Raw genomic sequence first — 26,411 nt, forward strand, 5'->3', positions numbered from 1 at the left:
TTTTATTTGGTTCTTTTTAATTCTACATTATTTGCTCAATCCGCAACAAACTGAAATCACATCGACAATTTTCATAAAAACAGAATAACTTTTTTTGTTGCTTTTCTTTTCTTTACAGTCACCATCTCAAAGTAACTTCACAGACGAACATGTGGAATGATATAAGACGGGGCAACAGTCGTAATATGTTCAAGCCCAGTCAGTAGTAAACAAATGTAGCTTTTATGCAAGTTACACAAGTCCCAAACGAGATCGGATTCAGCAGCTGGCTGGGAAAAAAAACATAATAAAGAAAAATCATATTATTAAAGATGGAAGTCACACTAAATTAATAAAGATCAGTTTCCCAGATATGCAGAGACCACAAATCTGAGCGGTGAGGATCGTATTTTATGCTTTTATTTCCAGGTGGTCTCGATTTTTATCAAAACTTTCCAGGAGCCCGCTCCTGTGAGTTGAATCTAAAACAACGTTACAAAAAAAAAGTCGTCCTACATGATCCTAATTTTATTTTCCATCTCCAGAAAACTGACTTTAGCCAAAAATTATTTCATTTATCTAAAAAGAAACTGTGTAAATTGCATAAAATTACAAACGAGAGGACGAAGCAAACCCTTATCTGATAAAATAAATACAACTCGAAAATAAAGAAGCTTGTTTTAATATCCAGGACACCCTGGACATTAAACACCGGTTCGTAACTAGAATAGAACAACAACAACAAAAAAAGGGTAATTGCACTTTTTATCTGTCTAACTGCACCGAGCCTGGAGGGAGGTGAACTTTCTGAGAAGCTTCTCGTTACTCCGTCTTAATCAAACCTGACACACACAACTCCCTCGGCTCATGACGTCTATTAAGATGATACCAGACTGCAGATCTCAAATCATCACGGGGCGTCTACATAAATACAATATGCATCTTCACAAAGAACAAAACAAAGCACTGCTTTTTTATTGCTTCTGCAGTGCGGGACTTTTTAGGTACATTGTTGGACTGTCATTGGTCACAGGCCGTGTATTATCTGTGACAGCAAAAAAAAAAAAAAAAAAAAACATAACCAAAAAAGTAAAACGTCTAATGCTGGGATGGCTGCGAGGCCTTGCATTGTTTTGTTTGGACTAAAACAAAAAGCACTTTCGTGAGTTTAAACCCAGAAATGCCACACCTGCAGAAATCAACTACACCTGGTCTCAAATTCAGCTCCACACCAGCAGGTGGAGCTCCAGTCCACTCCTAATAAAAAAAAAATCCTGTTTCCATCACAGGTGGTGGATGTATGGATGCAGAATGACGAGAAATGTGGAGATCTTTTATTTTGAAAGAGCCACATGAGGCCAGACAGGACAGAAGATGGCTGTCTGATGATAAATGTGATAAAAGACGGATGTTAACGGTGTGGGAAAGTATAAAAAAGGCAACAAGAGGGAATCTGTTACCTCTGCATTCCAAAGTGAAATCGGTTTTGAATTTAAGACAAAAATAAGATGAAATCTAGATATTCTGACCAGCAGATACCAATTTAAAAAGCCACAATTATAAATCTGCTTGTGAAAGTTTAATTAGTCCACATCTGCCTGGTGGAAGCAACAAAGAGCCTGAAAACAGGGAGCCGTCAACTTCTCCAGGCGTACAAAATTACCCATCACTAAGCACACTAAAAACTGCACGTGGAATATCACACTGTAAATACTGTGTTGTTCACAAGACAGGAAACAAAAGCATAACGCTGTATGTAGACAAAGGCTCGCATTACCTTCTCAGGACATGGGAATTAGTCTCGCAACTTCTGGTTGCTAGTAAAAAAAATATTTTTTTCATTCTTTTATTTGTGTTTTTGATCGTTTTTTTTAAAAAAAAGGTTACATTCTCAAAGCCTTCAGAAAGCTTGTGTTGGGCAGGAGTCGTCATGTGGCCAACAAGTCCAACTCCACCTGCTTCCTTCAGGTTTGCTTCTGTTGTGTGTGCCATCCAAGGGTAAATCTGCAGGAGCGTTTGTGTACTTGAGGAAAAGTTTGACTGTGCTCTCCTCAACGAACAGCGTGCAAGATTCAGGTCGTTCTATAAAGAAAAACACGAAAAGAGGAGGAAAACTAGAGGAAGGGAGTGGATGTTTTGTTGTGGAAACAGAAAAATAAAAGTGCTCGATTGCATGTCCGAAGCCGAGTCAGAGTCCGGTTCAGACCGGAGCGGAGATGGCAGTATCCGGAATGCTCCAGAGTGTCGACGCATGGCGCTACATTGATCCAGTTTAGCCCAAAACTCATGAGGTAAAGAATAAAAGGGAACTTTTCAAACAAACCCACAAGCATAGAAGGAATCAGACCTGTGAAGTCTGTCCGAGTTCTGCTCATCTGAAGGTGGACACACAGACGTGTACGCTCCAGACCTGGGAAAGAAAAGATGATCCAGAGCAGGAGGAGGAAACATGACAAGTAGAGAGGAGTCGGAGGAGAGTGGCTCAGTCTGGGATCAGAGGGAGAAGAGAGGGCATCACAGAGCATTCCCAGCACCGCTACTCCTCACTGTTGGTCTGTTTGTGTTGGAAAACCAAGAAAATGGACTTGCTGTCAGACGTGGAGCACCTCCATACTGTAGTCCTCTGTCTCTGTGTACTGGGAGGAGTTTGTGTCCGACTGGGTGGGGGCCAGCGCCTCCTTGCACTCCAGACTTGGCTCCATAAGCGGTGGCTTCTCCAGTGCCAGCTTTTTACATTCATCCGGCCGGTTCTGCACATATATGACCCGGTTGTAAGCCTTGAGTCTCTTCCATAGGTGGATGTAGACTTTGCACTGGACGTACATAAAAACCAGTCCGCCTGTAAAGCCGATGGCCACCACCACCAGCTTGGTCCAGAAAGGCCATTCCAGGATTCCTGAGGAGACAGAAAGAGAAACAGGTGCACAAGTCAAACACAAAGCAGACTCGAAACAGAATTAAGAACTAGATCGTAAATCACACCTGTACTCATGTTCTGAAGGGGAAAAATGAGAAAACACAGAAAAGGATGACTGGATGCACGGTTTTAAACAGAAAAACAAACCCATGGACGTCCAAAAGTATCACATAAAAACAAGATTAAAAAGAATTTACTTAATTATATATTTTATGAAAGCATTTCTTGCATAATTATCTAATAATGTGATTTTTGTGATACTGAGCATTAGATTAAAACCAGATCCTAGTAAAATAACAACAGAAATATTATTTCATTTCTGTATAATCGTGTATTACAAGGCAAAAATGCATTAATCCTAAAAAACCACAAACAAATGACCCCAAAAGTTACTGGAAACATGGCAAAAAATAAAAGCATAGTTGACAATTAAAGCAACACTAAAAAGAGTTTTTAACACTTAATGGCTCAAGAACTAGAGAAACCAGTTTGAAAGCAGTAGCTAATAAATTGGTTTTAGTGATTCTTGAGCCATAAACTTGAGTAAGCTCACATTGGACAGCCCTCTAGAGTAGGGTTGTCACGGTAACCGGTATAGCGGTAAACCCCGGTAAAAAGGTTGACAATAAAAATAACCGTCCAGTTTTTAAAAAACTAAATTATCTCGGTGGATTTACCGTGGCCGCGGTTTCGGCGCGATGACCCTTATCAGCCACCGTCGCTTCAGCTGAAGTTCCCGCGGCGCGCACACGCACTTTTAGTTTGCAACGCCACCAAAACTTTGAAGCTGAAATAATGGCCGAAGGAGGAGACGGCAGCGCCCAGGACATCCATCAGCCCTCAAAGAAGACTAAATCGGAAGTATGGGCATATTTTGGATTTCTGAAAAATGCTGAGGGACAGTTAATAGAAGACGGCTATCCCGTTTGCAGAACGTGCAGGAAACAAGTGTCTGCAAAAGGCAGCAACACTACGAATCTAATGGAACATCTGCGTGACCATCACCCACGTCTCTACAGCCAGTGCAAGGTAAGTTAACATTAGCATTTTAGCTTAAATGCATGACGTGAGGACTTTTGGTTGAGGGAGAATGCAACGAGTCACTATATACTGCAGCCGCAGCGCCCTCTGCCAGCATTTAAACCGTGTCACGGACACCCTGTTGCTGGATGAAGCATCTTATTTGTTGATGATGAAGAGAAATATACAATTAGTTCCTTGTCATTGATTTGTTTACTTATTCAATGCCATTTATACTTGAACATTTGGATTTGATTACATAGTGTAGTAGTTATTTTAGTAATTTGTTTAAAGTGGCTATTTATTTTCAATACATATTTTTTAAGGTTGACTTGTACAGTGCTCAAGTCAAGTGTGGACTGGAGTTTTAGATTTTCATTTTGATAATGAAGAAAACAAGTATATGAGAAAACAAGTGGTGTTTCTTTGATTTGTTTACATATTGTTTATGTTTTGAATGTTTGGATTTGTATCATTTAAACCTGCACTGACTACTGTAACATGTTCCAGAAAAAGAAGCTATTTGTTCCTTTACTTGTGAAAAGTTGCACTTTTGCTAAGGCTTTGTGTTATTTTAGGTTTAATAAACACTGTTAAACCTTTTCAAAACTATTTCAGTTTGTGTAGAACAGGACTATCAATGCTTTCTGAACGTATGCAACACCGTTTAAAAAATACCGCGATAATACCGAAAACCGTGATAATTTTGGTCACAATAACCGTGAGGTTAGATTTTCATACCGTGACAACCCTACTCTAGAGCCCCCTGCGGACCAGAAACTGCACTCAACAGTTTGGGGTTCAGGTAGGAACATAGTGGGAGGTGTCCACCTGCTTTACGGCAACAGTTAAGGGCTGTTAGCGAGGCTAGCATTTAGTTTTTTCAGTTTGCTGACCGTTAACTAATTCACTGCCAATGACGACTTGTGTGGGCATCGGAACGAGCCCCCGCACCGTGAGAACAAACATCCCAGCTCTAAAGCTGATCTTCATTCACATACGTCACACGTCACATGACCAGGAAGCAGGAAATCCATGTGTTAGGAGATCGTTTTGGGCCGCTGCTGTAAAAACAGTGAGGTGCGAACCGGAAAAACTTCTGCTGATCACATTTCGACAACGGATTATGAAAGAACGAATAAAGCTCCAAATGCGTGGATTCTTCCTGATGTAAGAGGTGAGTCTCTTCTTTGTTTTGTTAGTTTTGGCATTGACATCATCCTAGTGTACAACGTTCTGTGACTCTTAAAAAGAACAGTAAAAACGCTGGCTGCAAAGGGCTTTTCTGATCTGGGAACGGCTGGCAGTAAATGAGTTAATAAAAAGCACAACAAGAAGATTTTTGCTTTTTTTTTGTTATCATTGCAGAGCCTGGAAGTAAAAGACAGCAATGTCTTTAGTGATAAATGACCTGAACTTTTATAGTGCTTTTCAGTGCCAGAGGACTGCAGGTCAAGCAAAGAGCTAAAACCAGCACGAACATTAGTGTGACCTACACTTGTTTGGGGGAGCTAAAGGAGGCAAAGAAATCACGAACTGATGGTGACCTGGATTTGTTGCTACTGGAATTGTAAGTAATAATAAGTTTTTGTCCAACAGTATGGATCTTTTCACTTCGTGGCATGTTAGTTTGTTCATGTTTGCATTACCTCGTTGTCAGCACTAGCTAGCACTGCTGCTGCAGGGTTGCAATTCCACTTTAAACCAGTAGGAGAGAGAGGCGGGAAACGTATCAAGTCTTACTTTAAAGTGATGGTGTGGCGATAGCGGACAGGTCATACCTAAATCATAGCAGGCAAGCTGTATTTTTGTGTTTGAGTAAGGCCTAGTCCACACGTAGCCGGGTTTTAAAAAAAAAAACGAATATCTTCCCTCCAGAAACTTGCATCCACATCACCTCGTTTTAAAACAAAACTCCGTCCACACGTACCCGGATAAATACGTTGTTAAGGACATGTCAGACCTGTAGGCGGCAGTACTTCTCCCGTTCCCGTCTGTGGTCTTCTGCAAGGAGCAGTAATTCCGCTTGCAAAAACAAACAAGGAAAAAGCGCTTGGACAACTCATAAAGCGAGCGCAGCTCTGAGGGCATCCATGCTGTCGGCTAGTGTAAACACAGGTCGCACACGTGATGTCAGCATTTTTTTGTCGCGGAAAGTGACGCTGCGGACCTTAAAACTCTAGTTTTGTCTGTCCACACGCAGACACCCAAAACAGAGAAAATGCAGATCTTCACTTTGGCCGGAGTTTTAAAAAAGATCCGTTTTCGTGTGAAAAAACTCAGTTTTCGTGTGGATGACAGGCCAAAACGTAGAAAAATATCTACGTTTTGGCAGATCCCCGGCTACGTGTGGACAGGGCCTAAGACCTTTCCAACGGATGGCCATTAGGATCAAAAATCCCTGGGAGCGCAACCTCCAGCAAAACGACAAACACATCAGACTCCCTTTCATCACTGGCAATGAGCGAAGAGATAAATATTTGTAAAACAACATCTATGAATGTGGAACATTTTGTAACAAATCAGTAAATGTGTTTTGTCCTCACGGGCTCCTGTAGAAGGAAACACTGAATCTAATATGGCGTCGCACCGAGACATAGACCCGCTCCCATGAATATTAGACCCAATTATTATGGTTACGTGTTAAGAATGAACTAAATGCTATTAAAAGTGTCCTATTCAATAGAGGAAAACAATTTCCAACAAATGTCACATGATCTGCCATTTCTGTGCTGGAAAAGCATTTTACTGTTTGCTTGAATTTATTAGAAGATGTTTAAAATTTATTATGTATAAACAGTAAAGAGATGTGTGCTGCCATGGAAACCTCCAGTCACATGTAAAGCTGTGAACACAAGCGTGTTCTTTAACTCTTTTTGGGTTCATTAGGCTGCGGCATTCAGGGAGGGGGTGAGGAGGGTGTCTTCTACCCTGAAATCAAGACAGGAAAGGGAAGGAAAGAGGAGTGCAGTTGCAGAGCTGGATACGGCGGACAGAAAGGCTGACGAGGAAAACACACGTTGAAAGTCAAAAGGCCAAAGATGAAAAGTTTACCTGGGATTCTTCCGGCTGCATGAGTAAAGACAGTGTAAGTGTCACGCATTACAAAACACACAAACAGATTTCCAAATTTTCATCATGCAACTAAACATCAAAAGTAGCAGGTGACTGAAGTCTAAATCTTCTTATATCAGGTTTAGTTTCCCAGAACTTATGAAGTGAATTAGGAAGGAACAGAGATATTAGTAAGACGGGCAAATGCAAAGTGGTGAGGAAATATTAGGCGTCGCCTTGGTGATCAAAAACTGACAGCCCTCAGAGACTGTGACAGGGCTGAATCATCAGGTTGGGATAAACAGGCGCAGCTTGCTCTTCCATCTGTACGTCGTCTCAGTGGTGCTACGCGAGCCAAGTAACAACCGGTGATCGCCACGGCAACTCATCACTAAAGCAGTCGTCTCCATTTTAAACCCCAATCATAATAGCACAAGCTGCCATCACAGCCAAGAGCTGCTTCTGTCTGAATGGAACGTCAGATGTTTGTGTTTAATCCATCCAAAGGGTCAGAAATCATCAAGTCGAAACTATTTAAAAGAGAAAGGGAGCTAGCTATCTGGACAAAATAACTAAAAACCCTCCAAAGTGGTAAACACCATCAGTGTGTGAATGTGTGTGTGACTGGATGAATGATACACTGTAGTGTAAAGCACTTTGGAGTCCTTACTCTTAGAGGCACTATACAAGTGCGGGTCATTTATCATTTAAATGGCCTGTATTTGATATAGCGCCTTCTAGAGTCCTGGAACCCCCTGAGGCGCTTTACAACACAATCAGTCATTCACCCATTCACACACACATTCACACGCTGGTGGGGATGAGCCACGACGAAGCCCCACTGACCACCACCAGCAGGCAAGGCGGGTTAAGTGTCTCTCCCAAGGACACAATGACAGTGACAGACTGAGCGGGGCTCGAACCTGCACCTCCTGATTACGGGGCGAGCAATTAACTCCTGTGCCACCGTGGCCCCAAACTAAAAAGCACATATCTCATTTACAGGCTTAAATATCTCTGCTTTGTTGCTTTATGATTAAAAAGTTAGAAATTTTGTTTATTTCAATATTTGAACTTTTACATTCTCTATAAGCCAACAGGACATTAAAGAGGTCTTTCACTCATATTTTTAATACATGTGCAGTGGTCCCCAGTAGGAATGAATGCCTTGTAAGTCGTACTCTGGGTAAAAAAGCTCTGGTGTGCCTGTTTCAGCTGGAGGAGAAAGAAGCTTCAGACAACAGGATTCAGAGTCTTATTGCCTGATATCTGGACATCATGCCTTGAATTGGCTAACAGCAATGTGACTCTACTACTTTAAATAACACAAGCCTGAAGGAGTTCTGCCGTGTGGTGGATTAGGGCTGAAATATCCAGCGTTTTTGGACCAAAATTGCAATTTCAAACAACACAATCACGTGATCGTCAAAGTGGTGGTTTTGTTTGTAGCACTCCTAACTGACCCAGGATCTGCTGTGTCAACTATTTTAGACATCTGAGAGAGGGCTAAGGACTGGACCGGCCCACCAGGACAATGTCCAGTATGCCAGATGGCCGGTCCATCACTGTTCACAAGCACATTAAAAATAAAAGATTTAAAAAGATATTAATGGAAGAAAAAACACTTAATAATTTTATGGTATGCTTCATATGTGAAGTATGTGTTGAACCTTAATTTGAAGAAAATTGTGAATCGAACTGAAACTGCAATTTCTGCTGGAAAAATGGCAATTCAATCACTTTCTAATCTCGTTCTGCCCTATTGTGGAGTTGCTAACGCTAACAGTTAGCTTCTACAAGTCGAGAGGTCCTCTGATGTTTCCTGGACACAGCCTTCCCCGTCGTGAGTCAAAGCTACAGCTCGACATAGATCTGTCAGGATTTTAAAATCCTAGAGTTTCATCGTCTATTTTCTATCGGAAGATAATGCAGGAGATAGGTGTAGGAGACTATTTTCATGTTTAGCTTGCATGAAAAACTCAGAGTGACTGATTATTTAAAAAAAAGTAAACAATGTTTCTCAGTGAAAGACCTCTTTAAGCCAAGTTTGTCCTAAAAGAAGCCAAAATTGTGAACTTGTATGTTTAAATGTTTGTCAGCCGTTTTGTCCATACACACAAACATGCTTTTGTGTATGAATTTCTCTTTGAAAGGATGTTTTGCCAAACACAGGTTCCTTCATTATCCCTAACAATAAACAACCAATAAAACTTCAAAAATCTCTATTTTCTTCTGAAAAATAAAACACAAATGAATTGAACGTAAGCTGAATTCATATTCTACAGATAATCTGTGACAACAAAGCAGCAAGAGCAATCAAAACATGTATTTATATAAACATTTTCGGTTTCAGTAATAATAATAGTAATAATGATAATAATATACATTTGCACCCATAATGAACATTTCATGCTATTTGTACTTGTTTAAATGCTGCATTTGACCTGGAGCCTGCTGAATGAATGAAATTCAACACAGCCTTTAGTCTAACAATAACAATAAAATCATGGTGGCAAATTAATATCTTCTTTGTGTGTGTGAGAGAGTGTGTGTGCTGACCTAGTTTGATTTCTTCAGCCGTTCTGTCGATGAGAACGTAGAGCGACCACACTACGCAGGTGATGGCGATGACGTGGAAGGTGACCGAACACATGATCTTTCTTCTCTCACTCGCCGTCATCTGTAGTTTCTCCCACTGACATGCAGAGAAGATAAAAGAACAACTAAGGAAGGGGAATCCAAATAAAAAATGCTGACATCGCTTTAAAAAAACTGTTTTAGCATTTCAACTTTTTTAACTCATTCACTGCCATTGACGACTAAAGTCGTCATTTTAGATCCAACCGTTCACTGCCAATGACGACTAAAGTCGTCATTTGCATTTTTTTTTACTGTTTGAGCATCAGAACGAGCCCCCGCGCTGAGAGAACAAACATCTCAGCCCTGAAGCCGACCTTCATCCGTATACGTCACATGTCATGTGATCAGGAAGCAGACCATCCATGTGTTAGGAGATCGTTTTGGGCCGTTCCTGTAAAAAAAATGAGGCGTGAACCGGAAAAGCGTCTGCCGATCACAATTCAACTACGGATTATGAAAGAACGGATAACGCTCGAAACACACGGATTCTTCCTGATGTAAGAGGTGAGTCTCCTCTTTGTTTTGGTGTCGACATCATGCTAGCACGCAACGTTCTGTGACTCTTAAAAAAACAGTAAAAACTGTGAGAAACGCTGGCAGCGAAGGCCGTTAGCGATCAGGAAACGGCTGGCAGTGAATGAGTTAAAGGGGACATAAAGTCAAATGTTGCATTCTTTTGTGCTGCCATGTGCACCTCTACTGCCTCTAGTAGAGCAGTTTTGGGTCAGTGTTTGGTTTTAGGACATATGTTTGTGCGTAAAATTAGTCATTTAAAAAAATCCACATTTGTGACATCACAAATGGGGGAATTAGAATAGAACCACCCCGCACAAGCTGCTGCTAGAAAAGCAGCGGCTCCACTCCGAGCGCCTCCCAGATGTCGGAGCTTCTCATGCCTGATTCACACATATTTTGGAATGGATGCGGTCCGAATTCTGTAAAGCTTACGCAAAGACGCAAAACCATTCAGTCTTTTTAGAGCGTTCTCGCCGGCTGGTGTGCTGATCCATATGCAGAGCTCTGGAAAGTTTCCGCATGGAGTCCAATTTTTCCAGATGCTGCGGATTTTCATGAAGTTAAAGAATTTACATGAGCCGGACAGGAAGTGAGACAAAGTCGGTGAGTTACATCCAGTATATTTCAAAATAAAACCTGTTTTCGTTTTTGTTTGTGGTAGCAGTAAGTTACAGATCTGTTCGGGGTCCTGCGCCTGCTAATGGTGTCCAACTACGACAACACCACTCTGCCAAAATATATTGCGTCTCTTTTCGATTCTCTTCTTTTGAATAGCAAAAGTTTAGCAGTTTCGTTATTAAATCAAAGTTTCTTACTGTCTAAATGTTATCTTCATAACTAATTTGTTAGTAAAAAATGTAATTGTCTTTGTTTATTAAAGAATGTGAAACTACATAAAACCAACATCGGACTGCGCTAGAAAGCACAACAGCTCTTATATGTATTTACATAATTAGCAGCCTTTTCTGTTTGTATAAACATGAATTTCTTCGGTATATTTCTTAAGTTCTTATGTAAATTATTCTAGTCATTCATTCAAAATGTTGTCTACTTATTATTTGGTCAATAAAGTTCTTTTAAATTTTGCTTCATTTAATCAAAATCAGAGCTGCTCAGGGTTTATAAATTGATGTTTTTGCTTTTTTTTGTTTTACATTTCCTTTGGATATATAAACATATTTTCCTCAAAAGATTATTATTTTACTACAGAACTACAACCACAAGGACTACAATAACAAATGTGTCCAGACCAATCAAAATCTTCTGTGTCAACATGCTAACAAATGTTCTTACGAACGTGGTAATGCCCTCTCCCTTAAGTTGTACGTCCAGCCAATCATCTAGTGGGACAGACGCATGACCCTGAGCCAGCTCACGTAGAAGGAAACATGGCATCCCCCAAAGACTTAGACCGGCCCCTTTGTATTTTAGACCCGATTTTTCATGGTAATGTGTTACAAGGCCGCCAATGTTTTTCAACGACTGAACATGGTTTTATTCATATTACAACATTTCAATGGATATTTCCAGAGATTAAAGGTAAAAATACACATCGTCTCTTTAAAGTGACAGAGCCCTGAAATGGCTCATTCTGGAAGGTAATGAAAATGACACAAATAAAAATGCTGAAATCCTTTATGTGAGATTTAGTGAAAAGAACTTTATAAACATGTTTTGTATCGACCATAATCTAACAGTCGAAACAGGTCTCCTTTGAACCATTTGCTTTCTTGGCCATTTGTATCAGGAGCAGCTCAGAGCGTGACAAATGTTTGACGTGGGTTGCTCGGCTGCCGTGATACAGATCCGATGCTGCACAGCATTTCCTGACAGGGTTGATGGGATGCACGAGGAAAATGGCACGCTGCACCCAGCTGCCTGCCAGGCAGCTCGGTTAACACATCGGCACCTTGTCAGCCACTCGCTGAACAATTCATCCTCCTGGAAATCGGCCCAGAAATAAATAAATAAATAAAAACACCCCCCACAAAACTCAGCACCATATGGAAACAAGGGGTGTCGTTTTTCCACCCTTCACTCATAAATGTCCACGATGAAAAGCCCAAAAAGCAGGTTGGGTTTCATTAAAAGTCGATCATCGCAGCATGGCGTAAAACGGCTCTTTGATAAGACACCTACCACATCCACCAACCTCCTTCAATATTCAGCCACGGGATTCAGAAGCTATTAAGAGCAAAGCATTTTTTAAGGCCTTTTGTGCAGCTAATGAGGGGTGGAAGAATTTAATTATTGTCCTGCTATCTGCAGGCCACAGCGATTGATAGCAACCTTTAACGGAAGTGCTCTTCATCCGAAACATTTGGAATGAATTGCCACCTTCTCCGTTTGTCTCCAGCTTATGAAAACTGCTCCGGAGCCTGGAGTGACGGTTGGGTTATCTCGACGGCAGATTAGAGGCCATTTCTGTGGTTTTTAGCATCACAGGATGAGAGATTAGTTCTCTGGATCAAAGCAGCCACAAGACACTGGATTTTATTAACTCTTAAAACATGAACACGAGCTACCTTTGGGCTACTTGTGCAGACACTCGTGCAAATCCCACATCGGAATCTGCTCATCCTCACCTTGCGCAGCGGTTTGAGCTTGGTCTCCATGATGAACTCGTATTTACAGAGCTCACAGCAGCGGGTGTCCGAGCTCTTGATCCACTGCTGCAGACAGGTCTGGTGGACAAAGCGCAGGCTCCCTGTGCAGTGGCACGGCGTGATCAGAGGACTCTCCTCATCCCCTTCACAGTGACAAATCCTGCCGGAAAATTGAAAAATTGTGTCAAAAACAAAACCAAATGCCAGACGGCTCTAGAACTACATGCTCAGAAAACGTTGAGTTTCCTGAAACTCGCCAAAATGCTGGTAAAGCATGACAGGTAAGCATGAATGTGTTCTAAAGATGTCCACGTCACCGTAAAGGTGTTTAAAAGCAGCAAAAATCTAGCATTTACAGCAATGCCGCAGCTTATTAGATTTACCATAACAGGGTTTAGTAAAAGTCAGAAGTAAAAGTCAGTCTCTTATTGGAGATTCTGAGCACATAGAGCAGCAGCTGGACCATTAAATTAGTTGTGTTACCTCCAAGGACTGCTGGCTTCTTACAGAGAGGAACGGATCACATTTTGTAAATAACAGACAGCTCTCTGCTTTTCTGAGGCACTACACATCCGTCTGACAAAGAGGAGGAGCCTGGTTGCTGGGGGATGTCTGCAATAATCCAGATGTGTTGTTTCACATTTTATTTCCAATTCACCGTTAGCAGTGTTAGCTCTATGTTAGCCTTTCCCCATTGTTGGAGTTAAACAAAAAGATGTTGTGGCTTCTTTGGGTTATAAGGAATAACTCCTATTTACTGGCTTCGATTCTGTCCACTACGCTGGCCGATGCACAATTACAAAAGCTGGCGCAGACTTGGCAACCCCACAGGCTCAAGTATGATTGGCTCTGGAACCAGGAAGTATGGAGGCAGGCCAAATTAAGATACTGGATTGGAAAATTCGTACTTATTGTACATTTACGTATTTAGAGAAAGCAAATTGTCAGATTACGGTAAAATATCCATCTTTCATGGTGATTTCAACGTTAAAAACGCAGAAAAAATGTTCAGACTTTTTACAAAATTTGGAAATGTCACGACACAGAACGTTTCCTCAAAGACTTTTTTAAGGTAAGATGACAATGTAAAGACACACACACACACACACACACACACACACACACACACACACACACACACACACACACACACACACACACACACACACACACACACACACACACACACACACACACACACACACACACACACACACACACACACACACACATGTATATATATCTATCCTTGTGTGGACCCCCATTCATATTAGTGACTCCACGATGCCTAACCCATACCCTAACCATTGGGGTTCTACTCCTAAACCTAGCCTAACTTAAAAGTTAATGCACACCATACCTCGAAAACCAAGTTGTACGGTGCTTAGCATTGTGTGGACCAGCAAAATGTCCCCACATTATCCACACATTACAGGTTTGTCAAAATTTGTACACTTAAACATATAAAGTACGTACACACACGCACGCACGCACGCATACACACACACACACGCATACACACACACACACACACACACACACACACACACACACACACACAGGTGGAGAAGGGAGGGGGAGTTCAGGTAGGACTGTCTTTATCCCAGGTCAGCACGAGAGGGAGCACATGCACCCACACGTGCCAGGAAGTGAGCAAGATCACGTCTACGTGCAGACAGCACGGATCGGGCCATACAGCATTACGAGATTAGACGTGATCAAAGGAGGGTGAAAATAGGCCATTTCCAAGTGAGGAGGAGGAGCAGAAGGAAGCATGGGATCAAAATAAAAAAAAGAGGCACAATCATCACCAGAAGAGATTTTTTTTGTTCGTTTTTGATGGTGGTGGAGACGCTGCTTTGTTCATTTTTGTGCATGAATAAAGAGATGATGAACTGCAGATTCTCATCCCACGCTTACTGGACTCCTATTTCAATTAAGAAGAAAAAAAATCAGCCAGAGGAAATGGAATGTTTTTATCAAAGATATACGTCTCTCTCTCACCGATGCTCATTTTCTCAGATGTAGGAGGGAGAAAGCACACTGAAATCCCTACACCTCCACAGCGGTAATAACATGATCAGCAAACAATATGGAGTGGGAAAAGAATCTGGGCTTCTGCGAATTTTCACGTAGGCTTTATCTGCTGAAGCCAGGCAGAATAGTACAGAAATGTGCTTCAAAGGCAACTTTAAAGATTAATGTGGCAAGGTGGATAAACGAGGGCCCGGGCGGGATTCGATCCCCAGACTCCCGGGTGAGAGTCATACGCTCTAACCAGTCAGCCAAAGGAACATCTCCTTGGCCAAGTAACCAGGGCGCATGATCAATCGGGACACTGTGACAGGACACTCACACTGTCACATTAAAATGGGGCAAATTCCAGCTTTGTCATCCTGAGCAACGTGCATCTTTACATTAGCATAATAATCGCACACCACCTTGCAAGTCTGCAGCTACATTAACAGGATTTGTCTCAGCTGCGCCTCGTTCCAGGCGTTGTTTAGCTGGGAGAGTTCTAATTTAATTTGCATCACCTGAGCAGGCACGACACACCTCCGTTCGTAGTCCTTTAACGACGGCAGAGGCAACGCTGGAGTATGTCAACATGAAAATGTGAGAAGCAAAACAGAATCGGGAGATCACAAGCACCACATGCTGGGAGAGTGCTACAGTTCCTCCCTGCTGAGGCATTCACTTTCTTCCTGTTTGCTCTCTTTTTCAGTTTCCTCATACTTTTCTCCCCAGAGTCTGAGTTCCTTCAGTGTGTCGCTTCAAGCTCCTCCTTTCCTTTATTTCTCATTCTGCTTTCTGCCAGACTGTTTTTCAAAGCTAATTCTTCTTTTCCCTTTCTGCTCAGCAGATTTTAGTGCATTCGATGAGTGTGGGGTCGAGACGGGACCCAGCCTTAACGATAAAGCCAGAATCTGACTGCGCTTTAACCGAAGTAGCCGAATTTGTGTGAATTCAAGTGAAACTTTTTGAGATTTTTTTTTTGCAATTCAGCACTAAAAATTGCAGATGCAGCAAAAAAAAAAACCTCAAGAAAAGAAAACTGAAGTATGAAAATAGGCAGTTATAATACAGATTAGATAAGTATGTGGATTATCTTTGTACACCAAAACCGTGTTCTTGCTTCGTTTCTCTGCAAGCGGACTCCTCTGAAGCAATATTCGATTCCCATCAGAATTTTCAACGCAACACAGTGATGTGTTGTCAATAAAACAGCAGGCTAGTGAATAACGTGACGCTGCTTACTGTACGTGAAATAAAAACCTCCCACACACACTTCTGCAGGTGAAGTCAGCCATGAGGTCTGAGCTCACGCTTCAGGCCACCTGACTGAGCGCTGGTGCGGTTTGTTTGTGTGTACAGTCAGGGACCACGCTGGCTATTTGAAGCCAATAATCTGCCTCTTGATCTCTGGCCCACACCGTGCCAAAGCTAAGCTTATGTTCCAGCGTAAGCCTGCTGCTGATGTGAGGGGAGAGGAAAAATAAATAGCAAAACGTGGAAAGCAGTGAGAGGATGCGCGGACACAGAGCTGAGAGGGAAAACCGACATAATTGACATCAAGTTGTTGTTAAATAATTAAGCCTCTTCAATCCAGCGGACAGCTAAAAGACGGCGTATCGACGGCCGGATGCTGTAGCCTAGAAGGGCTCAATGTGATGCTGATCCAAACTGCTGCTTATGGCAACCAATCATTATCTGCTGCTGCCGAGCCTCATCCGTGGGTTCATGCAGCCACAACTTGATCTGTAATCAAATACTGCACACGATCCGTTCTGTGTAACCCGGCCCGGCTCTGACGCCGTCCACACTCTGCCACTGGTTCCCAGACACAAACGCACTCCATGTCCACGTCTCGCCTCTCATCTATTTTTAAAAATCCCAGTTGCTCCTGACCCCCCCCCCCCCCCCCCCCACGCTCCAGGCATCTGAGTGAAATCAATTGCAGTTTTGAACGCCTCATATAGGACAATTTACTGCTTCGTTGCTCTACTCAAAGGGAAAAACACGTAGATGTGAGATAACAGTGGGGAAATGAAATGATATTGCATCAATTTTTTGCTCTGGAAACACACAAGGGACTGAATTATGACAGCTGGAGAGGAGAGAGGAGGTGTGTGTGGCTCTACGTCAGTTCCACGCTGAGCAGGGCTTTAGAGGAATAACGCTGCTGCAGAAGCTGGTGATACTACAGGATGAGAAGCTCTCTACTCCACAGGGCTTGGGGGTCAACTGCCACAGTACAGGTCACAGGAAGGGTGGGTGTGGATTACACCATCCAGACAGTCACCCACCTGCAGCAGTCCCCCGACAGAGAAAAGGGTGAGAGTGGACCGTTCTTCTCAGACAATGGGGACGAGCAGCGGTCCAGGTCGTTGTCCTCGTCCATATAGCACAGCGGGGCTAGGAGAGCGCCTGGCCCGGCAGGGGTCGGCAGCCGGTCCTTTCCCTTCTGAGATGATCTGGACTGGTCCTCCTCAAACACGTCGTCATCTCCCAGTGGCTCCTGGGACAGGAAGTGGGACTCGGCGCTCTCCAGCAGAGTGCTGGAAGACTTGATGTGGAGGTGGGAGGTGTAGCTGCCCAGCTCAGAGCACTGCAGGCTGGCCGAAGTGGAGGAGCGGGAGAAGGGAAGGAGGAGACGGAAGAAGTTTGAGCTTGTGGCGGGAGGAGGAGGATGGAGGTGAGTGTTGGGAGGACCGGATGAAGGACAGGTGCTCGGAGGGACGCCCAGCATATATTTGTAGTCCTTAGTGAGGGAGGGGACGAGGTGGGGGTGGGCCTGTTTTGAGTGTGGAGCGTTTGGAGGAGCGGCGACCAGCTTCCCGTTGAGCATATGCGCCCTCTCCTCAGGGCCGGGATGCTGCGCAGACTCGGGCTCCACGCCCAGCTCTCCCTCGGAGCACGTGCGGTCTATGAAGTGCAGTCCACGACAGAGACTGTCCACTCGTTGTCCCACATCGTTTAGAGAAACAGAGAACCGGAGCGAGGCGTTGGGTCGGATGCCGCCCGACGCCGGGCGCAGCAGAGACAGCCAGTCTCTCTGTTTGGTGCACTTGGAGGCGGGAGGCGGCTCCACGCAGAGGGTGGTCACTGAAATCCCATCAGAGCCATGACCGGCCCTACTGCTGGAGTGCAGCAGCACCACTGCAGTCTGCTTCTGAGCATCCTGTTCCTGCCTGCTGCAGAGCACGCGTGTTTTTACAAGAGGGTCACATGAAAACAACAAGACAGGATGAGAGGATGGAAGGAGGGATGGAAAAGACATACATGTTTTTAGAATTATCTTAAGCTTTCACTAAGTCCAGATCACCACTAATCCATTTTATGTCAGTTCTTTGGTCAAGACTACTCCCTAAAGCTAAAGAGGAAGCTGATAAGAAACTCTACTGGTAACAGACGGGTAAACAGATTCACTTTACGGCCCTCAGGAGCTCACATCACCGTGGACACAGGTTATTGTTGTGGACCGAGGCTGGAGCGATGTGTACCTGCAGATGTCCTGGCTCGAGGGAGAAACCGAAGTTCTTGAGAAACTGCATGGGGCGTTGCCTGAAGTCGGGCTGCCTGCCTGAAGGACAAAACACACAAAACAAGATCATTCAGGAGGGAGAAATAGAGAGACGGTGACATAAAGCTACACGTTTACACAAAGAGAAATGTGCTCAGTGAGAACATGATAATAGAAAGATGCAGCACAGAGGGTGCGAGGCCATGAAAAGGAGGTGCTGAAGAGACACAAAGGGTTAGGAAAAAAGACGATGATGAGGAAAGAGAGCTGGAGGACGTGAGAAAGCTTTTTTTAAAAGATGCACCTGCAGGTACGAGGTTAATACGCCGCTACAAAACCTTCAGTAGCAGGATTTAGCAACAGCGGCTGTTACTTAAAGGCAAGGCTTGGCTGAGGGAACTTTCTGTAAAGTGACTGAGCACGAGCTATTAGATCATGTCAGCAGTTCTTCATTTTCTCAAGAAATTAATTAAAATGTTGGGAAGAAAACCGAAAACATCTGTTGATCCTGCTGCAGATGAGATGTGATGCTTATTAAAAGTCCTTTAAAGTGAAGGAGTTTGGATTTATTCTAGATTTTGTAGAAATTTAATCAAATTATTTAATTTTTGCCCAGCTGAGTCTTTATTTGTAGACCCTTTTTGCACAGAAGCGTCCTAACAAACACAGAATGGTAGCTAGCATAAAGACATGGGGGTGATTTCAACAAAAGACTAATTATCTATCGATTTCATTTCTACCTAAGGGAAAATCTATGGCTCATTACCAGATGAGGATCGATAGAAAACTGGATGTCCAGTGATGGCCTTCAGCCCGTTTACCTGAGTCTGTTTCACTTTCACACCGAAGCACAAACACATGATGTTTTTGTTCCACATAATCTAAAGTTTCATCCTTGTTTATTCGTTGATTGTTTTATTCAAAAGTTGGCCTCGTTGGGACAACACAGGTGGGAAACGGTCCTTTAGGCGGCTAAAAAACAACGGCCAACTCCTGTTACTCATTCATTTGGTCGTCTCGTGTGCGTTGGTCAATAAATAACCAGCTTTGTCTCTGAGCAGTCAGATGAGTGTTTTTTAGACAGAGGGGGAGATGATTAACTTCCTGTTATCTACCTGGCCTCTGACTTAAGACATCTGCTTTTTTCTTTAAAAAATAAATATATTGTGAGAAGTTTTGGATGAAGGGACTTCCCTCTACTCCCATATAATTCAGATGCAGCTCTTTAGCAGTGTTGTGCTAAAATGTGCATTCAAGCACTTTTAATCATCTTATTTACTTAGTTTGTTTTTCTTGGTCCTTCAAACACAAAGTTCCCACATCTGCTGATTTGTATTTGAATTGAGCTAAAACCATCTTCAACCAAGCAGCAAAAAAAATAAATAAAAACACACAATCACCACTAATAATAAATGTTTGATAAACCTTGATTTCAAACTGAATCAGACAAAATTTAGTTAATAGACTCTGAAAATCTCTAACTTCAGGCCCGTTTCCATTATCAGATCTAACGTGTAGTTTCACCGGACCGTCCCGGCGCATGCGTGTCTCCGTTTCACCAGGATGACCTAAAAGGACCACTTTCTGAACCATCAGAGAACCTGTTTGGAGAATGTACTCCAAAAATTCATATGGTAAACTCATGTTGATTGGTTCTAAGGAAAATTACATGAGCAGATGTCACCAAAACAACGGCTTTTGTATTAGAAGAGTTGCTGATCAATCAGACTGGAAGGAAAAGAAAATAGAAATGGCTGTTTCTAAACCCCCAATGCCAAAAACTGCAGCAGGATCCACCCCGCCACACCGTAGCTTACCGTAAATCCTCTAATATTGGCCTGTATTCCATTACCGGCCGGGACTCCAACATTAGCTAGTCTGTTAGCAGGCTTTATTTACTTTGTTGACTGGATGTAAAAATGACCAAATTCCATGTGATCGGGACAAAAACAAACGCTTTTTTTTTCGTGTCCCGAAAGTAGTGCGCCACAAAGAACTTAACTTACTGAACGAAGACGGAATAGTGGATCGTAATCTCTGGCTGAAAGATGAGTAGAAATGGAGCAGAAAATGCTTCAGTTTGCAGCGATCACTTCATCACAGGTAAAGGTTTGCTAAAGTTTTTTATGGTGTTTTATTGAACCGCTTAGAAATGCGGTTACAAAAACAGCAGGTAAATAGTTTGATACTGTTTTCACATGGACTCAACGCAAATAGCTTGTAGAGTACTAATGTTTTTAGCAGTTAGCTCAGTGTTGTAACATGGAACTGCGGAAGATGAGGATTAAACAATTGGAGGATTTTTTGTTTTTACTTCAAACCAAACGAGACACGAACTGTTAAACTTTGGAGCGGTAAGGTGTCTGCTGCCTTTTGTTGTGACTCAATAATCTAATTATCACCAAGCACTAGCAGCATGTTTGCTATGTTTGTTACCATACGGGGATTTAGACTGAAACAACTGTGCTTGTTCTAAACATTTTATATGCATACTATGTTAAATGTACATTTTCAGTAAACAAACCTAGTGTCTTATAGGTTCAAATAGACATAAAATCTTGTTTTTGTTCATTCTACTGGTAGTTTATTTAGCTCAAATTGAAATTGAGGCCCATCTCTAATTTTGGCCTCCTTCCAATAAAGGCAGGAACCAGGATGCGCTTGAATGAATAAAGGCCTATATTAGAGGATTTACGGTACAACAGTTTGTGGTTTACAGAGCACAGTGAAAAACTGATGTTTCTTCTGGTCACTGAACTCTGCTTTATGTCACACAGCTACTCTCCTCGTCCTCCGAATGGATTAATTATGACATAATTTGACAGAATAAAACAGCTCTTTTAAGGTTAATGCCAGTGGATGGCTTTTGGCACTTTGCCAAGACATCAGCATACCATGACTGTTTCAGCAGTGACATCACTCAATGCTGACGCCTTAGCAAAGTCCTGACAGGGGCGGCAATGGATGAGAGGACCGAGCTATTGTAGTTCTCTTGGTTCTTCTGGAGGTTTCTTCCAGTTAAATGAGAGTTTTCCTCTCCACTGTCGCTACATGCTTGCTTAGAATGAGCTTGCTGTAAAGCTTGATGCAACCTGCTGGATTCCTCATATAGGAAACTTAACTAATTGGCATAATGAAGTGAACTCAGTTTTTCCTCCAGATGACTCTTGTCATGATTTGATGCTATTTAAATAAACGGAATCAAACTGTTTTAAAACATATTTGTTTATACTTAAGTTGGCGATTATAACAAAAGCTGATCTAACATTATTTCAAGGCTTTAAACAATGAAAAATAATCTGATAATATATCAGTTTTAATAGAATGACAAAGAAAATCCAAGGTCTATGCGTCATGAAGCTGAATAACAAAGATTGGCGTACGTGTTTAATCTATAACTTTACTTCCAAATATCTTTAGATTGTTCCAGCTGCAGGATGTGGACTGAAGATGTGCGTTCATGACCTCCAAGCGGAATGATCCTTGATGACTCAGCTGAAAAACCTTTTTGGTCAAACATGGATGAAATACATCATGTCACAGATGTGAAGTCATGAAAATATGAAGCATATCTTTTCTAGGAGCACAAAGCGAGAGAACGTTGTTAGCTAAAGGTTGTGGGTCGATCTATGAAACAGGAGTTGTTTGCTCTTGTTTGAGAACACCACTGACACATTTGGGGCTTAACGCGGCTGATCTCATCAGTCTGGTCAGAAGAGCTGCTGGTTTGATAACCAATCTTCTCCCTGGCATTTCAGACCATCTCAGATCTTTCCATCTGCCTAAATAAGACCTTGTTTGAGCTTGAAGAAACTGTCAGGTGTACAACCGATTCCACTCAGACACGTTCCAACGTGGCAAAACAATCTGATATAAAGGTTACAACAGGCCAAGGTTGTGATAAACGTGGAACAAACGCTGAAAACATTTATTTGCACAACACACTTGATACTATCTTCTGTTTTAGGTGATCTTGGAGGTAATAATGCAGGCTGCTCGTTTTAGTTTGCAAACTGTTATTTCCAGGAACTCCCATCCAGATCTGCAAGATTCTGCAGGATAAGAATGCGTAGCAGCCTCGACCTGCAGCAGCTTCCCCTTTTTAGAGCTCCACCAGATGTTTTCCTGAATATAAGCAGCAGCCCACTGGGCTGTTGTGCCCTTATGAGGACCGTGTGGGTTGCATCGCTCAGTTCCCTGTGCTAAAGGGAGAAAGTGCTACAGATAAGCCCGCTGACCTCACCGGGTGGAAAAATCAACTTGTGCCAAAAGCAGCAGGCAATCCTCGGCCCACACACTTCACACTTACCCTACACACACTTAACAACAGCTAACATTTTCACAAATCTCAGTTTTTTGGAGTATTTGGCTTTGGACATGCATTCATATCTGCTTTCACACATCTGAGACTGGCGACGAGCTCTCTGATGGAGGCAACATCATCTTCATGAGAGAGTTTAGCTTCTGGTTAGACTCTGTAGTTTGTTTAGCTCCTGTATGATCTTTTCATTCCGTTTGTTTATGAGTGACAGGTATTCCTTTGGTAGTCGTATACGACCGTCTGGATTTCTACAAGTTGGATGTGCTCCCGAGTGAAAATCAGAAGAAAAACCAATCAACTCCGGAAGCATCTTGCCAGTAGATCGACGCAGAAATCCAAGCAGAACGTGCAAATTCTTTGTGTTTGAGCTCTCAGATGATCCGAATGGGACTGCCATGCCAAACAGTTATGAAACATCCCTCCCAGGCAGAAGCTGTGGTTATTTATATAGAGACATGTCTTTTTAAGTAGGTCAACAATTGGATTAAAGCGCATTGGGTTTTTTATTTGATCCGACACGCGCCGATGTGATTCAGTTTGAATCCGAGCCATGTGCAGCGATTTCAGCATTTGTTCTGATGCCCTGATTCCAGCCTCACATGAAGATGGGAGCAAAACAGCATACAGAGATTACCAGATAAAACTCTTCCAGATGTGTAAATTCACCAGATAACTCATCAGTTCTGTATTAAACTGTGATTTAGCATTTAAAGACAAACAAACTTGATCTGCATGTTGTCTAAAGGGAAGGTTTTGAGTCGAAGTCCGATACAGCAGAAAGCGGAAGGACCCGTAAATTTGCATGAATTACACCTCTCACCTTGCAGGTAATAATCCAACCCCTTAAAGGAGACGGGCTTTCCAAAAGACGGTGTCTCTGGAGATAAATTAAGATTTATTCTAAGTGGATTTTTTTTTCGGGCAGTTTCTATCCAGAGATTGTGCTGCTTCTTTGTCTGGGTTTCAAATAAAGTTCACCCTCGTCGTATCCAGAAACGTTTCCCTTCTCGAGCTGACTCACCCTCCACTCGTCCATCCAGAGACCAATTAATACCGATGTAAAACCTGTCCGTCAGCTGCATTTCCCGTAAGGATGGAGTAAGAAACGCCAGGTGGCAGGAAGGCCGCTAAACATTAATTAAGCTGTCAAACTTCAGGAGGCTCTTTAATAGTTTATGTCAACCACTTACCTTAACACACACCCATTAGCCATAAGGAATATGTAAGCCATTCAATGTCAGTGTGTCTGCTTGATGTAAAAAGCATCAAAGTCAACATCTGGATGCACGTTTGTAAGGATGATGGATCCTCAAAAAGCCCAAAACACTGCAGGTTAATTATTAGGGTCAAAGGGAACTGGTCAGTTGTGGCTTGCTTTTAGCGCCCACTAGTGTCCATTTGTAGAACCGAAAGCAAAACTAATCTTGCTGTGCGTTCGTCTTTTTAACACCTTAAAGGTACAGTGGAGGATCTTTTTCTTCTAGGTGGATCATCAGAACCATTGTTCCGCATAAATGTCAATAATTTAGGTGAACCATTCATGCAAGGTCGTTGCTGGGTAGTTTTTACTTCCTGCGCAAAGCGAAGGTTGGACTCCCCACAGACACCTCTGTGCCGGTTTTCTGCTCAACAGGCAAGCTAAAGTTCGGTATGCTATGTGGAGAAATTCATTTCAAATTTCTGCTAGAAGAAGTGCTGCAAGGACAACAGCTACCTGTAAACAGGGCGAGCACGAGGATAACTGGGCATTGTCTCTCATGCGCATTTTTCTCAAAACGTGGAGGGCGAAATTCAGAAACAACCTCCGCCATACCTTTAATCCAACAGCTGAAATGTCTCCCAGCCTTCCTTAGTGTCAACAGGAGTGATTCATCACCAAATTAAACAAATCAGCTGTGCTCATGATCTAAAACACGCAGGAAACGTGCTGGAAGCAGACTGCAGTGCCAGGTATGTCAGCTCACTGGCAGCTCAATTTTTTCTAAAGTCCTAACAGAGCGGCCCGCCAGTTTGAAATTGCAAGCGGAATATTTTGGCCACATGGGGCGATAGGGGCTGGGTGGCCTTTCGTTAACCCTGTAATGCAGGGGTGGGGAACCCTGGTCCAACCAGCATGTTTTAGTTTCAACCCTGCTTCAACACACCTGATTTCAATCAGCAGGTGATTAAGAGGCTTTTGCAGAGCCTGATGAGCTGCTGAACAGGTGAATCAACCACTGAGGCCTAGTCCACACGTAGCCGGGGTTTTTTGAAAACGAATGTCCGCCCCTCCAAAAACTTGCATCCACACCACCTCGTTTTAAAAACAAACTGTCCACAAGTACCCGGATAAATACGTTGTTAAGGACATGCCAGACCTGTAGGCGGCAGTACTTCCCCCGTTCTTAACCTCGTCCTTCGTCTGTGGTCTTCCGCAAGGAGCAGTAATTCCGCTTGCAAAAACAAACAAGCAGAAAGCGCTTGGACAATTGATGGATCGGGTAGTGACAGAGCGCAGCTGTGAGGGCATCCATGATGCCGGCTAGTGTAAACACAGGTCGCACACGTGATGTCAGCATTTTTTTGTCGCGGAAAGTGACGTTGCGGACCTTAAAACTCCGGTTTTGTCCGTCCACACGCAGACACCCAAAACGGAGAAAACGCAGATCTTCACTTTGGCCGGAGTTTTTAAAAAGATCCGTTTTCATGTGAAAAAACTCAGTTTTCGTGTGGATGACAGGCCAAAACGTATAAAAATATCTACGTTTTGGCAGATCCCCGGCTACGTGTGGACAGGGCCTCAGTCAGAAGTGTTGGAGCAAAGACATGAAGAATACCGGCCCTCGACGACCAGGGTTCCCCACGCCTGCTGTAAAGGGTCATTTTAGCACAGACTGGCTCAAGAAAATGATTTAAAAATGTGAAAAAGTTGCCAAGTATTGTTTAAGAGGGCAAACACTATTTAATTTCATTTGCTGCGGTCATTTTCTGTGAAAAAAAAATTCTGTTGCTCTTGCTTGAGGAAGTTATTTAGTGGTGGTGCAGAAAATGGCAAGATTTGAAGTCTTACACATTAATATTCACAACATGCAAACTTCTCGCCTTTGATTGGTTGACAGCAATGCAACTCTTCTACTGCTTCCATTTTCTAGTCTTTGTTGAGAAACATTTGAATGTTTTTATCTCCACAAATAACTCAAGCCTGGATGTGTTCAGTCATGTTGTGGAGTAGCTAAAGCTAATGGTTAGCTTCTACCATCTGGATTAAAACGGCCTCCACAGTCTCCAGATCTATATACGGTCCAGAACCTTTAGGACATGAAGGACCAGGAGATTCCCATCATGGATGCAATTGTGTGATGCTGACATGTCAGTATGAACCAGAACCTTTGAAGATCGTTTCCACCACCTTGTTGAATCTGATATAAAGATTTAAAGCAGTTTGGCGCAACCAGGTCCTACTAAAGTAGCCAATGAGTGAGTTTTAAAGGGAGTGAGCCTCATGCAAGTCAGACAGTATTTCAAATCTGCAGCACTGAGAAGACACAAGTAGTCATTATTTATTTGATAAATTGCAACTTATTGTCAGTTTGCTTAAAGACCAAGTTTACTTGTTTTTTCAAGACATCTGCAGTGGTCTCTAGTATAAATGAATGCGTCTTGAGTCAATCTCTTGGGGAAAAAGCTCTGGTGCTCCTGTTTCAGGAACCAAAGTTCAGCCAGAGCAGAGGGGGGCAGAACACGGCAGGATTTGGACCACCGACATATGTACTGGACAATTCGTGTCCATAGGCTCCAATTATAAGTTTTTGTGCCAAAATGGGAGGTTCCCACCACCGCCATTTTGACCGTGTC

General features: G+C 42.8%; 1 protein-coding gene across 2 annotated transcripts in view; it reads right to left on the bottom strand.

Moving 5' to 3' along the window:
• Positions 1-2,343: 2,343 nt before the first annotated feature.
• The window catches only part of marchf8 (membrane-associated ring finger (C3HC4) 8), a 127,300-nt gene continuing 103,232 nt past the window's right edge, over positions 2,344-26,411 (bottom strand). The window contains exons 4-9 of one of the 2 annotated variants that reach the window (XM_054750114.2): positions 18,222-18,316; positions 17,040-17,924; positions 12,712-12,892; positions 9,530-9,665; positions 6,971-6,985; positions 2,344-2,875 (exon numbers count right to left, since the gene is read on the bottom strand). In XM_054750114.2, the coding sequence (XP_054606089.2) occupies positions 2,571-2,875; positions 6,971-6,985; positions 9,530-9,665; positions 12,712-12,892; positions 17,040-17,924; positions 18,222-18,316 (1,617 nt within the window). In that variant the 3' untranslated portion in view covers positions 2,344-2,570. The remainder of the gene's footprint in view (positions 2,876-6,970; positions 6,986-9,529; positions 9,666-12,711; positions 12,893-17,039; positions 17,925-18,221; positions 18,317-26,411) is intronic. The other variant, XM_054750113.2, reaches the window with a different exon arrangement.

This window comes from Nothobranchius furzeri, chromosome 12 (genome assembly GCF_043380555.1).
Source record: "Nothobranchius furzeri strain GRZ-AD chromosome 12, NfurGRZ-RIMD1, whole genome shotgun sequence".
Lineage (NCBI taxonomy): Eukaryota > Metazoa > Chordata > Actinopteri > Cyprinodontiformes > Nothobranchiidae > Nothobranchius > Nothobranchius furzeri.